At 44.3% G+C, this 15,109-nt stretch overlaps 1 protein-coding gene across 1 annotated transcript in view; it reads right to left on the reverse strand.

The window, feature by feature from the left end:
• Positions 1 to 265: 265 nt before the first annotated feature.
• Positions 266 to 15,109, reverse strand: part of LOC147011142 (sodium/glucose cotransporter 1-like) — a 144,886-nt gene continuing 130,042 nt past the window's right edge. The window contains exon 17 of the mRNA XM_085859830.1: positions 266 to 1,819. Coding sequence (XP_085715956.1) covers positions 1,587 to 1,819 — 233 coding nt within the window. The 3' untranslated portion in view covers positions 266 to 1,586. The remainder of the gene's footprint in view (positions 1,820 to 15,109) is intronic.

Genomic DNA, 15,109 nt, shown 5'->3' on the forward strand with positions numbered 1-15,109 from the left:
TGGGTAATTATAAGGGGTTCTTAAGGGTTTCTTTCATTTCTCGGCTTTGCCCATTTCATATTAAAAATGTCAAACTCAATCGCTTCCTTTGGACACATGTGTGATTTTTTTTCTCTACTCTGTCTACCTGTCTGGCAGTCAAACAAACTTCAAAATCATTCCAAACAGGCAAGTTACTGTTTTTAAGGACATCATGAAGGACACAAACAACAGGCATGGATAATGAATGTATCGTGTTAAATAAGGCGGTGGAAAAAGAAGCTGCTTTAATGGTGGTAAACTTCCGGAATTTTATTTTGCTACAACCTTTAAAATCTTTATTTTATTTCAATTGAATTATATACTTGAACACTGGAAAACACAAATCGTCTTTTTGGCACTTTCAAAACTCTTCTGTTTAGCAGTACTTGGACAAAATATGATGGCATATTACATCATCACAACCAATCAAATTTTCCACTCACAGACTCTGCCCATGTCCTTGTTTCCCAAGATAGTGTGGGGTAATGTGTGTTATGTGAACTCTCTAGTTCAAGTAGTTTCTAGCTGTTTCTGGGAATGAAACCATCGAGGGTTATGAATTTATTTATTACTTACGAAATCTAAAGATTTCGTAAGTATATTGATCACTTCCGGACTCTGTTTATGTGTTTGTAGGCACAATAACTCGAGAACGGAAGAAGCTACCAATGTCAAATTACACCACGTGATTCAGGAGCGTGATGGCTAGCGCTGATTTGATTTTGGTCAAAATCGGTCAAAGGTCAAGATCACAGTGAGGTCAAACATCCAAAAAAATGTTATAACTCGAGAAGGGAAGACGCTACCAATGTCAAATTACACCATGTGATTCAGGATGGTGGTGGCTAGCGCTGATTACATTTCAGTCAAAATCGGTCAAAGGTCAAGGTCACAGTGAGGTCAAACATCCAAAACATTCGATTTTTGATGGTTTGGTACAGATTCATCTTAGAGACTTCTAGTTTGCGTCGCTACCTTCTCTGGAGACAGCTTTTATTAGACAAGGTCAGAGGTCAAGTTGACGATTCCGTAAGTACCAGTCTATGACTGCTTGTTTTTATTGTTACTGGGAGGGACTTCATTAAAAGTTATTGGGGGTATAAAGAGGGTAAGGGTGAGTGATTCACCTTTTGTTTGGTACAATGCTTTTTTGTGTTGGTGTAATTGAGTGTCTCTCTGTGCTTTTCCTGTTGATGAAAACAAAATGAAGCTTGCACCATACTCGACGACTTTTGGCTGGATATCTATCACTTGAAAAACCTTGGTGTGCAACTTAAGCTTCGACATTACTGTCATTTTATACAAACCCCATTCTTACACAAATGAACCGAATACAACATAGCATATGCATTCCTTTACGATTACAACATAGCAAAAGCCATACAACTATATTATCAGAAAACAAGTTTTGGAGAGGTGTTTAGTTGCATTTTCCATGAACAAGCAATGGATGCACATATTTCCACCTCATCTCACCGTAACCCCCCCCCCCCCCACCCACACAATCTCCTCTCAATTCCTGTTCCTCCAAATTATCACAAGAAACACAGGAAAAGACAAAATATTCAGGCAAAATAAGCCCAACAGAAGACAGCCACAGTAAGGAGGAGGAGAGCATTGACATTGCAAACATTTTTCCAAAACGTAACTTCTTCAATGCTCGTGATCACCTGCTCTTGTTTCTTCTGTTCTTCTCTACTCATCATTGGACGTTCAGCATTGCTGTCTAGGCCACAGAACCACTTGGCAGCTTGTATGAGATACTTCAAACAGCAACTTTGCCCTGGCCCATGTGATTCTGAACACAAAATTATTAACATGTGAAAAAAAAATCACTTGCTCAAGAATATGCACACAGACTGAATGGATCGACGAATTAATAAATAAATAAACCAAAAAAAAAGAACTAGAGTAATTCGACTGTGCGCAATCGACGGGTATGCCTCCGCTCTCCCACACAAACACTTGAGTATTGACATATTTGACCCTTGACCTTTATCATATCTGGCCCAAAATCTAATCAGTTAATTGCCCTGTCTAACTTTACCTTTGTACCAAGTTTGATGAAATTCTGTCCAATATTTCTTGAGTTAGGGCGTAAACAGTAAAATTTCAGAGTTTGACCTTGACCTTTGACCTTTATCACATCTGGCCCAAAATCTAATCACTTAATTGCCCTGTCTTACTTTACCGTTTTACCAAGTTTGATGAAATTCTACAATTTGCTTCTTGAGTTATCGCGTAAACGAAAATTCGGACGGACGAACGGACGGACAACCCAGAAACATAATGCCTCCGGCACCCTTGGTGCGGAGGTTAAGGTTAAGATAATAATAGTTAAGTTAATAATAAAAACCAGGTTAAGAAGAAACACGAGCATAAAATGGCAAGCAAACAAGACTACTTGCAACATTTATTTAAAAATACTAAACATATCTAACAGTAAGGCATTCTTTAACTACTGTATCTGTGCGTGTGTGTCGATCCTTGAATAATACCAAGTTTGTTGATCCTTTCAAATCTATAAGTGAAGATTGTGGGATTTGACAGGAATGAATGACTAGAATCCAATAAATTCAGGATCAGCAAAGAGTAGCTTGCGTCTAACCTGTCGAGCATCGGTTCAAATCCCCACTCAGTTATAAACTGTCATCCTATTGTTTCACAGGCAGGGTGATTCATCAATGTGTGTGCTCTCTTGGATAGATCTTAAACTGGACGTCCTGTCTGGCCGAGATTCGTTGGTGGACGTTAAAGAACCTTCACTTTGTCTCCTTCACAAAGAGTGGGCCAACTGTCGCTGTCGCACCATGGCCAAATTCCAAATTCCTGCCTCAGCAGAGGGCATTGCATCAGTTGCACAGCTGCGTCCTCAGTCAATGATCTTACCCCGCAGCCATGTGCTGCAAACGAACGAAGAAGAAGACGAATCAAATAGTAATACAGCTGTCTGTCTGTCAGTGGAATGTGGGAGTATTGTTGCGGAAATGGGCCCTTAGTGGGTTATTGAATATAGGATTAGCCCAGATCCCCCCTTAAATGCATGTTTAGCCAGGTTGTTTGGTAATCAGACATTACATGTGTGTCGGGAGGTGTAGCAGGCTGTCCAGTGTTCGTACAGTGGAGGTGTACCGAGAGGCGTCTTCTTCTTCCTGCCCCCTCTTAACCAGCCCCCACCCGGCACCCTGACAGTCAGTCAACAAGACGTGTCAGCAACCCATTGGTGGAGCAGCTGCAAACTCGAACGATGGACCAATCACGTGTCCCCAGAGGCGGTCCGGAAAAGCCTGCCCCAAAAAGGCAAGAGGAACTGCCTTTTTCAGTCTGCGATCTGCTTCGTGAGGAGTGACTCGACGAGCTGTTCCTCCTCGGCCATGGATCTAGCCTGTGGGTGATCCACAGGTTCATCCTGAGTCCAACCACGGAGCCTCTGACTGTCCTTTCTCCCTGGACAGCGCGACACGTCTTTTCATCCCATCGATCCGCCGGCGGAGCCCAACACCCAGATTTGGCCTAGTCTGGTGTACAAGCCAGGCCTGGATTTGCATACGGGACCTTGTGAGAAACCAGCTGGAACATACCATAGATCTTTCGCTCTTGTGCCGTCGACCTTATGGGGGCTGGACGCGCCAAGGCTGGTGCGTGAGCGGTGCCGACGAAAGGAGTAAGAGCACCATCTTGCCACGCGGCATGCGCGAGCAATGCCGATAGGAGTACGAGCGCCATTTTGCCACGTGGCGTGGTGAGCTGGGCGCTCGAATCGGAGTCCATCGGCTTGTCACGAGCCGCATTCGTGCCTTCGACACTTTTCCTCTCGTCCATGAGGCATCACCAAGTACTCCGTGTCTTGTCTGCATGTTGGCCAGGCCTAAGGTGTATTTCGCTTGGGCTCCCTTCGAAACCCATATCCGTAGCTCCCTAGTTAAGAGCGGGTTATAAATGAATGATAACGTTCATGAATGCTTTGCTTGTGTTGTGTTCTCCGATGTGTCGCCAATAAATCTGGCTGATTCATACGAAAGTTGTCGCCTTGAATTTATTCGTGCCGCGCTGAAGAACAATCGCTCGATTTGTATATAAAACCAAACGGGCTACGGACTGGCAGACTTCGCTCGGTCTCTGATCAAATCCAGTCTGTAGTTTTGGATAAGAGTGATGCTTAATTATGTCTTTCAAGCATACGTGAGGGGCTAGCAGGATGGCCTTGAGGTATGTACACTTGCCTCTGAGCCGTCCAGCCTGAGTTTGAATCTCAGCCCAGCTAGAAACTGTCATCCTGGTGTCTCGCCGGCAGGGCAACGCATGAATGTGTGTGCTGTCCCTCGGATGGACATTAAACTGAGCATTGTCTCCCAGCATTAATTGGTGGACGTTAAAGATCTCACGAGGTTCTTTGTAAAAAGTAGGTGAGCTATCCTGAACAAACACCCTGAACAAGTTCCAAATTTCTGCCCAAACCGACAGAGGGCATTGCATCAGTGGCACAGCCACACATACAGCCAGTGATACTACTCGCAGCCATGTGCTGCATATGAAAGAAGAAGAAGAAGAAGAAGAAGAAGAAGAAGAAGGCATATGTGAGGTGGTCAAAGGGGAAGCACAGACTGAAGAGCACAAAGACCAACAAAGCAGAACTTATAAACATGGGCTCTTCATAATCGGGATGTGAGGTGGTCTCTGATTGGGCCATTCAAGGACATTTATCTTATTTTTTCCTGAGCCACTCCAGTGCAGTTTTGGCTCTGTGCTTTGGTTCGTTGTCATGCTGAAAGGTGAACTTCCTTCCCAATTTCAACCTTCTTGCAAAAGGCAGCAGTTTTTCCTCTAGGATTTTTCTGTATTTTGCTCCATCCATTTTCCCTTCTGTCCTGACAAGTGCCCCAGTCCTTGCTGATGAGAAACATCCCCATAACATAATGCTGCCGCCACCATGATTCAGAGGAGGGATGGTGTTCTTTGGGTGATGTGCTTTGTTGGATTTGTACTAAATGTAATGTTTTGCATTTCAGCCAAAAAGTTCCACCTTGGTTTCATCAGAGAACAAAACTTTTTGCCACATGGTTTCAGAATCTCCAGAGTGGTTTTTTGCATACCTGAAACAGGACTCAAGGTGAGATTTTTTGAGTAATGGCTTTCTTCTTTCCACCCGACCATACAAGCAAGACTTGTGGAGTGCTTGGGATATTGTTGTCATGTGCACACAGTGACCAGTCTTTGTCATGAAGGCTGGTAGCTCTTTCAAAGTTGCCATTGGCCTCTTGGTGCCCCAGCTTATCAGTTTCCTTCTTGCTTGGTCATCCAGTTTGGAGGGACAGCCTGACCTAAGCAGGTCTTGGACGAACCATACACCTTCCACTTCTTAATGATTGTTTTGACTGCTCCAAGGGATATTCAAGGTCCTTGAAATATTGTTGTACCCATCCCCTGATCTGTGCCTTTCCATCCCAGAGGTTTTTTGAAAGTTCCTCGGTGCACACGGTTGAGTCTTTGCTGTGAAATGCACTACCAAACAGAGGAAACCTACAGGAACAGCTGATTTTATTCGGAAATAATCAGAATCACTACAATTTAACACAGGTGGAGGCCAATCAACTTGGTGTGTGATTTTGAAGGTGAATTGTTTCACCTGAGCTAATTTTTACCTCCGCCACTGCAGGTGAAGGAGGTTATGTTTTCACCTCTTTTCTGTCTGTTTGTTTGTTTGTTTGTTTGTTTATTTGTTTATTTTCAGGATATCTCAAAAAGTTGTGGACAGATCGGCATGAAATTTTGTGGACAGGACCTTGTGACAAGGATGAACTGATTCAATTTTGTTGACAATCCAGATCCAGATCCAGCTTCTGGAATTTTTTAAGTGATTGTTCACCATTGAGAGATAGGGCCAAACACGCCAAATCGCATGACATCTCAAAAAAGTTGTGGACGGATTCGGATGTATCTTGGTGGACATGTTGGATGTGTGACAAGGAAGAAGTGATTCAATTATGGTGAAGATCCGAATCCGGATCTGGATACCAGAATTACTTGATTTTTAAAGTGATTCTTCACCATTGAGAGAAAGGGCCAAAAACGATATCGTACTGGATAGAATGATATTTACCCTCGCCGAAGGACAGGGTATTGCATTTGGGTTTGTTTCTGTTTGTTTGTTGGTCTGTTTGTTTGTTTGTCTTTCTGCACAGAACTTTAGCATTTTTCTCTGCAACCGCTTGTCGGATTGAAACAAAATTTTCAGCATTGGTGCGACTATTCATGTGGAATGTTTTAATAATTATGATGTCATAGGTCACGTGGTGTGGCAGCCATATTGGAAAAACGGAAAAACTTTGGACCTCTGTAGCTCTGAAACAGCACCAAGGAAAAAATTGAAACTTGGCACAGACCGTAGCAAGTATTCCTCATAGGGAATGAGTGTGCTTTTATGATGTCATAGGTGCCATCGTTATGACATCATAAATGAATATGTAGAACGCTACATCTGATTAGTATGAAAGATTTTGAGGGTCATCTCGGGATAAAATGGTCTACAAAAAAATTTTGATGCCGTCATCAGGCACGTGATTCGGCAGCCATTTTTTTTTTTTTTTTTTAACCTTCAAAAAAAAAATAAACCAATGTCACCCACAGGGTGACCCGTATCTTGCCAAAAAGTGAACACGTGTGACTTCTTTAAGGTATTTCAGACTTCAGCGTATATAAGTATACGTATTTCAGTATTTCAGCGTATTTCAGTATAAGACTTCAGCGTCTTCACTCTGCAGATCTGGATAATATTTCAAGCTGGTTCAACACGTGGAACATGTCTTTCAACCCTGACAAATCTCACACTCTCACGATGTCTCTCTGAAAGGACCCTCTGGAAAAACAATCCATCTACTTTCTCAACAATCCTCTTGAAGAAGTCTTTTCATTCAAGCTTCTGGGTCTCACAATTTGCCACGATCTTTCCTGGGAAAGCCACATTTCCAAGCTGGCCTCCAAAGCCAGTAGCCAACTGAGCATCCTCCATCATGCAAAGTCCTTCCGTGGCACACCTGAGCTCCTGACCACATACAAAGCTTTTGTCCACAGCCTGATAGAGTACTGCTCTCCCCTTTGGGCTGGTGCTCCCGCCTCTCACCTTTCTCGGCTTCACGCTGTGGAAAACAAGTTATTTAGGATCATTGGTATCTCCCGTGATGAGGCTGAGTCTTTGGGTCTCTCACTCTCTCACTGCAGGCAGGTCGGTGGTCCTTCTGTCTTGTAGTGTCTCCTCTCTGGCCTCACCCCTCCCCCCCCCACTCTGTCTGAGATCTGTCCCCTCCATGTTTCCACAGTGCGCTCAAGGTCCGCCAGCAATCCCCATCTGTTAAAACTACCAAAATCAAGAATCACTGCTCACTTTCACTCTTTAATTCCTCTTTTTTCCCACCTCTGCAACAAACTCCCACATCTCTTCAATCCCACTCCTCCCTCCAGGTCTTCAAAACAGCTGTTCACCACCATCATTTATCTTCCCCGACCCCAAACCATTATCTTTTCTACCCCCACTAATCCATCCCAAACCCACCCCCTTCAAATTCCCTGCTTTCCTTCCTGAAAGTCCCTGTCGTGTAAGGACCTGAAAGTCATTGTGGTGTCCATCTTGTTTACCCTGTGTACCCCACCCCATCCCTCTCCCTTCCCCAGATCTCCTCATGTCTCTATTCCCAGACTGTTTTTTTCCTTCTCTCTCCCGCCCCTCTTGTTTCCTGCTCCCCTTGTTGTGCGTTTCTGTGTGTTAGCTCTCATGCGAGCCTTGACAATGTAGACAAATAAACCTATAAAAATGGTCTTCTCCAGAACGGCTGGAAAAAACGAGAGGAAACTTCACACAAGTGTTCCCCAAGCCATGTGTGTGCAAGTATGTTAAGGAATAATTGATAGGTCACGCGGTTTGGCAGCCATATTGGATTGGGAAAAAATTAAATAATGTTTTCGCTGGAACGGCTTAATCAATCGACATGAAACTTCACATTTGTGATCATGTAGTGATGGGGAATACATGGTTTAAATTTTCAACTTGATTGGACACATGGTCTAGCAGCCATAATTATTTAATTTTTTGATATGGGTTCCTTTTTTTCTTTCTTTTTTTCAATTTTGAATAAGGCTCAATTTGGCTGTGCCTCGATAGGTTTCAGAGTGGAAGAGTAGCAGCTGAAATGTGATTCCTATTCCTGATGTTCCTCCTGATGACTTCATCTTTGCTGGTTTTTTTGGTTTGGGGTCCTTCTGATGACTCCAACGCAGGAGTGCACCAATTCGGTCTTCGCTTTGATTTGAATTTATTTTAATCACATTCTAAATTCAATTGAATAATAATGAAAAGCATCCATGGTGAGGGTCAGGTGTCCAATCGAAGTGGGGTTGCATCAAAGCATGACATCTTGGCACCCAGTCATCACTGTCAGCAGTTATAAAGTGGCAGTTCTAATTATGTCTCCTATTAATTACGTAACACACCAGTACACAAACGCCACACAAAATACACCACACAAAAGCAGTCATGGCGATGGTCTGCAATCTCTGATTGCTCAAATATGTATTGGGCGCGATATGTTCTCATGGATCAGGTATTACATGGCGGTTGCATGCGCTCTCCCAAGTGCCCTTATAGTTTACAATTGCTATTATATGGGGGGTGGGCACTTATCCAACTAAGATATTCTCGTTTTGTATTTTTAATTAATTTTATGAAATTTGTAGAATTTGTTTTTCACTTGGAAGTTGTGGGTTACGATGTGTAAATAAAGGTGTAAAAAGTCTGATTTAATGCAATTGAATTCCAGGCTACAAGGCAACAAAAGGTGAAAATTTTGAAAGGAGACGTAGACTTTCTCTTGGCACTGTATACCGTGGTGGAGAAGAACAACATGTGGAGCATTTATGAAGGTGGCACAAGGCTTTAAATGCATTCTGAAAATGATTTTTTTTTAAGGTCAGGTCAGGTATGGGAGCATGCGCAGGAGCAGCACGTTGCTGCGTCCACTTTCTGTCAGTACACTGGAGGCCTTTATCTGGCCACTCCCCAGGCAAATGCCTGCAAGCACATCCCCATCTCCTTGAGATGCTGATGAACCTGCTGCAACCAGGAGGCACGTCGTCAGTCCATTGGCCTCCTTCATCCACGAGGCTCCCTTGCTGAGAGGTTCTCTTGAGCAGGATCAGAGTCAGGAAAACGAAACACATGTCCATATAGCCACAGCTGATGCTCACAGACTGCACAGGTGAAAAAGCTCATCTGAATCTCTCTCAGCAAATTCTCGTTGGACACAAAGTCTGACCGGTGATAGCCAAGGATTCTCCGAAGAGACTTGGTACTGAAGGAGTTAAGTCTCCGTCTCAGATCTTTGGTCAGAGTCTAAGTCTCACATCTGGAGAGCAAGACTGGAAGCACCAAGGAGCTGAAGACTTGGACTTTCATCCTCCCGCACAGGTACCGGCAGCACCACACCCCATGATACAGTGAATCTATGACTCCCCAGACCCGACATAAATGTCTATCGACCTCTTGCTCACAACATGCGGAGACATGAATATGACTGCCAAGGGAAGTGAATCTCTCTGTGACCTCAATATCCTCACCAAATACAGGAATAGACAAAATAGCAGCATCCATGATGTCATTGAAAGCCTGTATCTTAGTTTTGACCACGTAAACCCTTTATCCCAGTGGCTACGACTATTCTTTCAGCACCTGGAGAACTCCCATTAAGAATATCCAGCATCTCCGCAAAGATGACTGCATCATCTGTGAAATCAAGGTCAGAGATCTTGACATTCCCAAATGATGCACCGCAGCTTTATCTCTCTGACATCCTCCCGAGAATCCAGTCCATACAAGTGCTTAAAAGTGTGGGGGCCAGGACACACCCCCTGACGAACCAGTAGCAACTGGAAACTAGAAGGGCACTCGGTAGAGTGCATACATCCGCCCCATAATGCCTGATCCACGAGAATATATCGGGCTCAATACATTTTTGAAATATCATGCTACGCAGCATTATATCGTTTTTGGCCCGATCTTTCAACGGTGAAGAATCACATTTAAAATTCTAGTAGCTGGATCCAGATCCAGATCTTCACCAAAATTGAATCAATCCATTCATGTCACACACCCAACATGTCCACCAAGTTTCGTCCGAATCAGTCTTCAACTTTTGAGATATCGTGCTCTATATTAGTTTAGCCTTTTCTCTCAATGGTGAAGGAAGCCTGGTGTTGGCTTAGTGGTTAGGGTGGTGGCTTTGGATCCCAGGGTCCTGAGTTCAAGCCCCGTTGGCTGCTGAATTAACACCAGGGGGTTGACTCAGCCTGTCATCCTTCCGAGGTTGGCGAAATGAGTACCAGTGTACTGGTCCCAGTGTATGCCCCGGTTAGAATAGGTGTACCATATCCCTGTGTGTCGTAAGAGGAGACCAGGGTTGGTATCAGGAAGGGCATCCGGCCATAAAACATTGCCTCAAGAAAAAGCCCAACCCCTGCACAGCAGGGAAAAATGGCTGTAAAAACTTTTTTTTTTCTCAGTGGTGAAGAATCACTTAAGAAATTATCAAATCCATATCCAGATTCAGATCTTCCCCAAAATCGAATTAGTTCATCCTTGCCCACACCCGACCTGTCCACCAAATTTCATCCAGATGCATCCACAACCTTTTGAGATATCCTACACACAAACAAGCAAACAGACAAACTAACAAACAGACAGAAAGAGGTGAAAACATAACCTCCTTCACCTTAAGTGGTGGAGGTACTAAGTCGGAGATGGAACCACACCTCACAGCACTCTCAGTACCAGAGTATAGTAGTTCAGACATCAGATTGATCAGTTTTGGTGGCACCGCACGAAGATCGAGAATCCTCCAGGTGGCATCCCAATTCACTGAATCGAATGCTTTACAGAGATCAACAAAGGCTGCAAGCAGCCCTTGTTGAAACTCTCACCTGCATTTGATGAGAACCCAAAGAGCAAGGATACGTTCAATTGTTGACCTCTTTGGTATAAAGCCTGACTGCTCTGGACGCTGGTGCTCAAGCCTATCCCTATCCCTATCAATAATTATCCCCCAACCCTATCAATAGGTGACGAACCCTCTCAATTATTATCCGAGCAAACACCTTGCCCGGCACTGAGAGCAGCGTCACCCCTCGGTAGTTGTTGCAGTCTTGGCGATCACCCTTTCCTTTCCAGAGAGGGACAACAAGACTCCTCTTCCAGTCCCTTGGGATGATGCCTGCACTCCAATCAGAGTACAGAACTGCATGCAACGACACGAGTACAGCATTTCCACCAGCCTTGAGAAGTTCAGCATGAATGCCACAGATCCCTGGAGTTTTACCCCCCTTTCAACTAGTTCACCACAGCCTCATGTGTTTCCACAAACTAAGGTGGTTCACAGTTGGAGGGTAAGCAATTGGGATAGCAACACCCCTGACATCCAACTCGCTCAAAGTAACCGTCCCAGCGGGCCTTCAAGAGCTCACCACACTCCGCTCTTAGTGCAGTATGTACACCGAGGGACAGGCTTGGAGGAACGCAATGCAATAATTCCTCTGTAAGCAGGATGAGAATCACTTAACCACAGGTGATGCTCTACCCCTTTGTAGATTCCTTTTACATCGGCCTCCTTGTCTGCCCTCAGCGCACTTCCAGTTTTTCTCCTCAGTTCCCTAAACAGTTCAGCTCTACCATCAAGCCTGGCCCTGCGAGTCTGGTAAATGGTATACATTGTTCCATGGGAGTCATAGCTATTCTTTGCCAGACAGTGGGTTCCATGACATCCACCGGCAACATCAATGACGGTGGTCTTTAAGGCAGTCCTGAACTCTTCAGGATTCCCCAAAGTTCTCAAACCCCTCAAATCCCTCCTCATCCTGTTCTTAAACTCCTCAGCTGCCCTCTCATCATTGAGCTTGCCATCATCCAGCCGAGGCTGTGATGGTTCCATTCTCACAGATTTAGGCTGCAACTTCAGAGTTACGACAAGTCTGTGGTCGGTATTGAGGAAATGAGCACTCTGGTAGACCCTGCAGTTTTGCAACATACTCCAGTGACCATCAACAAGCACACGGTCATTCTCCTTTGCTACACCACCAGTGTTGGAATACCAAGTCCAGCGATGAGCCTGTGGGCTCTGAAACCATGAACCAGCCACCCTAAGTCCACGACTTCTTGCAAAGTCAAGGAACTTAGTGCGATTCTGGTTCACAGTTCCAGACCAATGGGGACCAACACATGCCTCATAACCATCCCTATCAGTTCCAGTCGATGCAGTTGAATCCCCAAGACCAGAAGAGTATTTCGCCTGGGTCCACATAAAGCACAGACTCGAGCATGGCATAGAATGTGTCCTTCACAACGAGATCCTTCACAGCACATAGAGTGTGTCCTTCATTCAGAGCATATAGAGAGACCCTGGAAATGATACCCAAAGAGTGATGAATCCTCAGTCTTATAATATGCTCGTTGACCAATGTTACCTCAATTATCATTGGAGTCAGCTTATTGGACACAGCTACAGCAACTCCTTGGATATGGTAATTGGGTAGTCACTAGACTGCCCTTATTCTCAGGTTTTCCATCTGTCTGTATGTCTGTCTGTTTGTTTGTATGTAATGGACAGCTCTGGAGGCCAGAGGAGTCAACCAGTTTTGATGAAACTTGACTGGTAGTTTCACACCAGGATCTAGATGTATGCTTTTGAGCACCGTTGCTATGGACGCCACCATTGCCGAGCAACGGGACTTTGAAATTTTTGGAAAAATCCGAAAAAAAATTCGAAAATCAAAAATCGGCCCCGCGCTTTTATGTGCACTATAATCAACCTCTTTGTCAAAAATTTTCAGCCCGATCCGTCAAAAACTGTATGAATAGTATGCAATTATATTACTATATGCTTTCACCCCAACGTTCGTGTTGGGATTCCCTAACGTAGGGTGAGGGAATCGAACACAAATGATGAATGGACAGTTGTTCATCATGTTCCTATATGGAACAACGAACAGCAAAAATGCCATCTGTGTTCTCTTATCTACATATTTCAAATTTGCCTTAGTCTAGCGACCACCCATGTCGCCGACCAGCTTGTCATTAGATCAACCAGACCAGTAGTAGGTGTAACCACCCACCATGATCTTACCACTATCCGGTCTCTGAACCTCAGAGAGTGTTACAATACTGACGTTCGAATGCTGGAACTCAGATGATAGCAGAGACGGGTGATCATCCTCTCTTAGAGTGAGGACATTCCAGAGGACCGCCTCATGTTAACGCAAGGAGACAGCCATCTGGTGGACAACACCTCAGCATCGACCCGACACACTCAACTGCAATCCGACCCAAGAAGGTAACCTCTTGCTTTTCCTCCTATCATTAAAGAATGGGGGTCCTGAAGACTTTGCCCCAATCCTATCATCCAGTGAGATTACCTGCAAAGAACAGCTGCACAGGAGATATTCCCATGGAGCAGGTTTTCAGTATTATTTGCTTTATTTGTGTATGTTGCAGAATGAAGTGTTTTACGGCAGCCAGAGTGCAAATCCTGCCACCATCCTCCTTGGAAAGTTTACCCAACTGCAGGAGGATGTCTGTAGACGCAGTTGGGCACCAGATATGGATGGCCATTGGCTCACAGGAGCTCCTCCACCCTTTAATGAAGAAGCATTTATATTTAATGTAGATTCAATTTGGAGAAAAGAGGAGACGATAAGGGGAGGGGGGGTGGGGGTGTAGAACCAGAAGCAGAAGGAAATTCAATAGAAATGAGTATCGTTTTGGAGTGAAAAATGTTTTTTTGTTTGTTTGTTTGTTTTGAGTTTTTTCAAGTGAGGAAAGGAAAGGAAATAGGACAGTGTTGAGGAAATCGAAGCAAGTTACCTTGGAATGTACTCAGGATAAAATAAATATAGCAAGATACACTTTACATCCGAGGGAAGGCTATTCAGGCCTTGAACAACACAAAATGAATTGTACAAAACAACAAACAAATTACCATGAAATATGGCGGCACTGGATAAAACGCAAACACCGAGACAAGACACAACAACAATTACACGACAAATCCGGTTTGGAAAACTCAGTTTTATCAGGTTGAAAACGAGAAGCTCATATTTCACCACACATGCAAGAAACCCCTGAACCAGACGGAAGGCCAAGCCTTGTATCACTGAAATATAAAGTAAACCCTGCTCATCACCAAGTCTTGTATCTACTTATACCCTGTCCAACCTTTGACAGTTTGTGATCCCTCCTTCCTCTGGAGTTCGGTGTTGCATGGGCTGGCAATTGAAGTACTTATACTGTGTGTGTGTGTGTGTGTGTGTGTGTGTGTGTGTGTGTGTGTGTGTGTGTGTGTGTGTGTGTGTGTGTGTGTGTGTGTGTGTGTGTGTGTGTGTGTGTGTGTGTTTGTGTGTTTATATATATGTATATATATATATATATATATATATATATATATATATATATATATATATATATATATATATATATATATATATATATATATGATATATTGTTATGGCTGTGGAAATTCGCAGACCACCATAAAGGACCTTAGATCAGTTATGACGATAAGTATATGTGTAGTTAGATTTCCCCACCGTTGTTTAGAGGGATTTTCCGTGTTCGCAGGGCTGCGATCCTTTACAGATAGCCGTTTTTCTTTTCTCTGTCGTTATTTTGGACCAATCATCCCCCAACAACCAAATCGCCACCACCAACAACGCCCCCAAACAACTACACCAACCCACCACCACCTTCGGCCCCTTCACCTCCACAACCCCACCCCGCAAACATCGCCTCACCCCCACTCTAAAACGACGCCCGCAAACAACCAAATCACCACCACCAACACCCTTCCCAAACCACCACAGCAAACTCCCACCACCTTCGCCTTTCTACCGAACGTCATGCCATGGGTTGTGAATGGGATCCTTTCGAGGAAGAAACCGGATCAGGAATGATTCACGCCCACTTTTCATCCATCCAATGGCTGAGCATCAGGTGGTGTAGCCCCGCCTCTGAACCCGCTGTGATCCACAAATTTGCATGTGCGCTCCTCCCCCGGCC

This window comes from Eptatretus burgeri, chromosome 16 (genome assembly GCF_056783735.1).
Source record: "Eptatretus burgeri isolate ZD-2024b chromosome 16, Ebu_testis_v1, whole genome shotgun sequence".
Taxonomy (NCBI): Eukaryota; Metazoa; Chordata; class Myxini; order Myxiniformes; family Myxinidae; genus Eptatretus; species Eptatretus burgeri.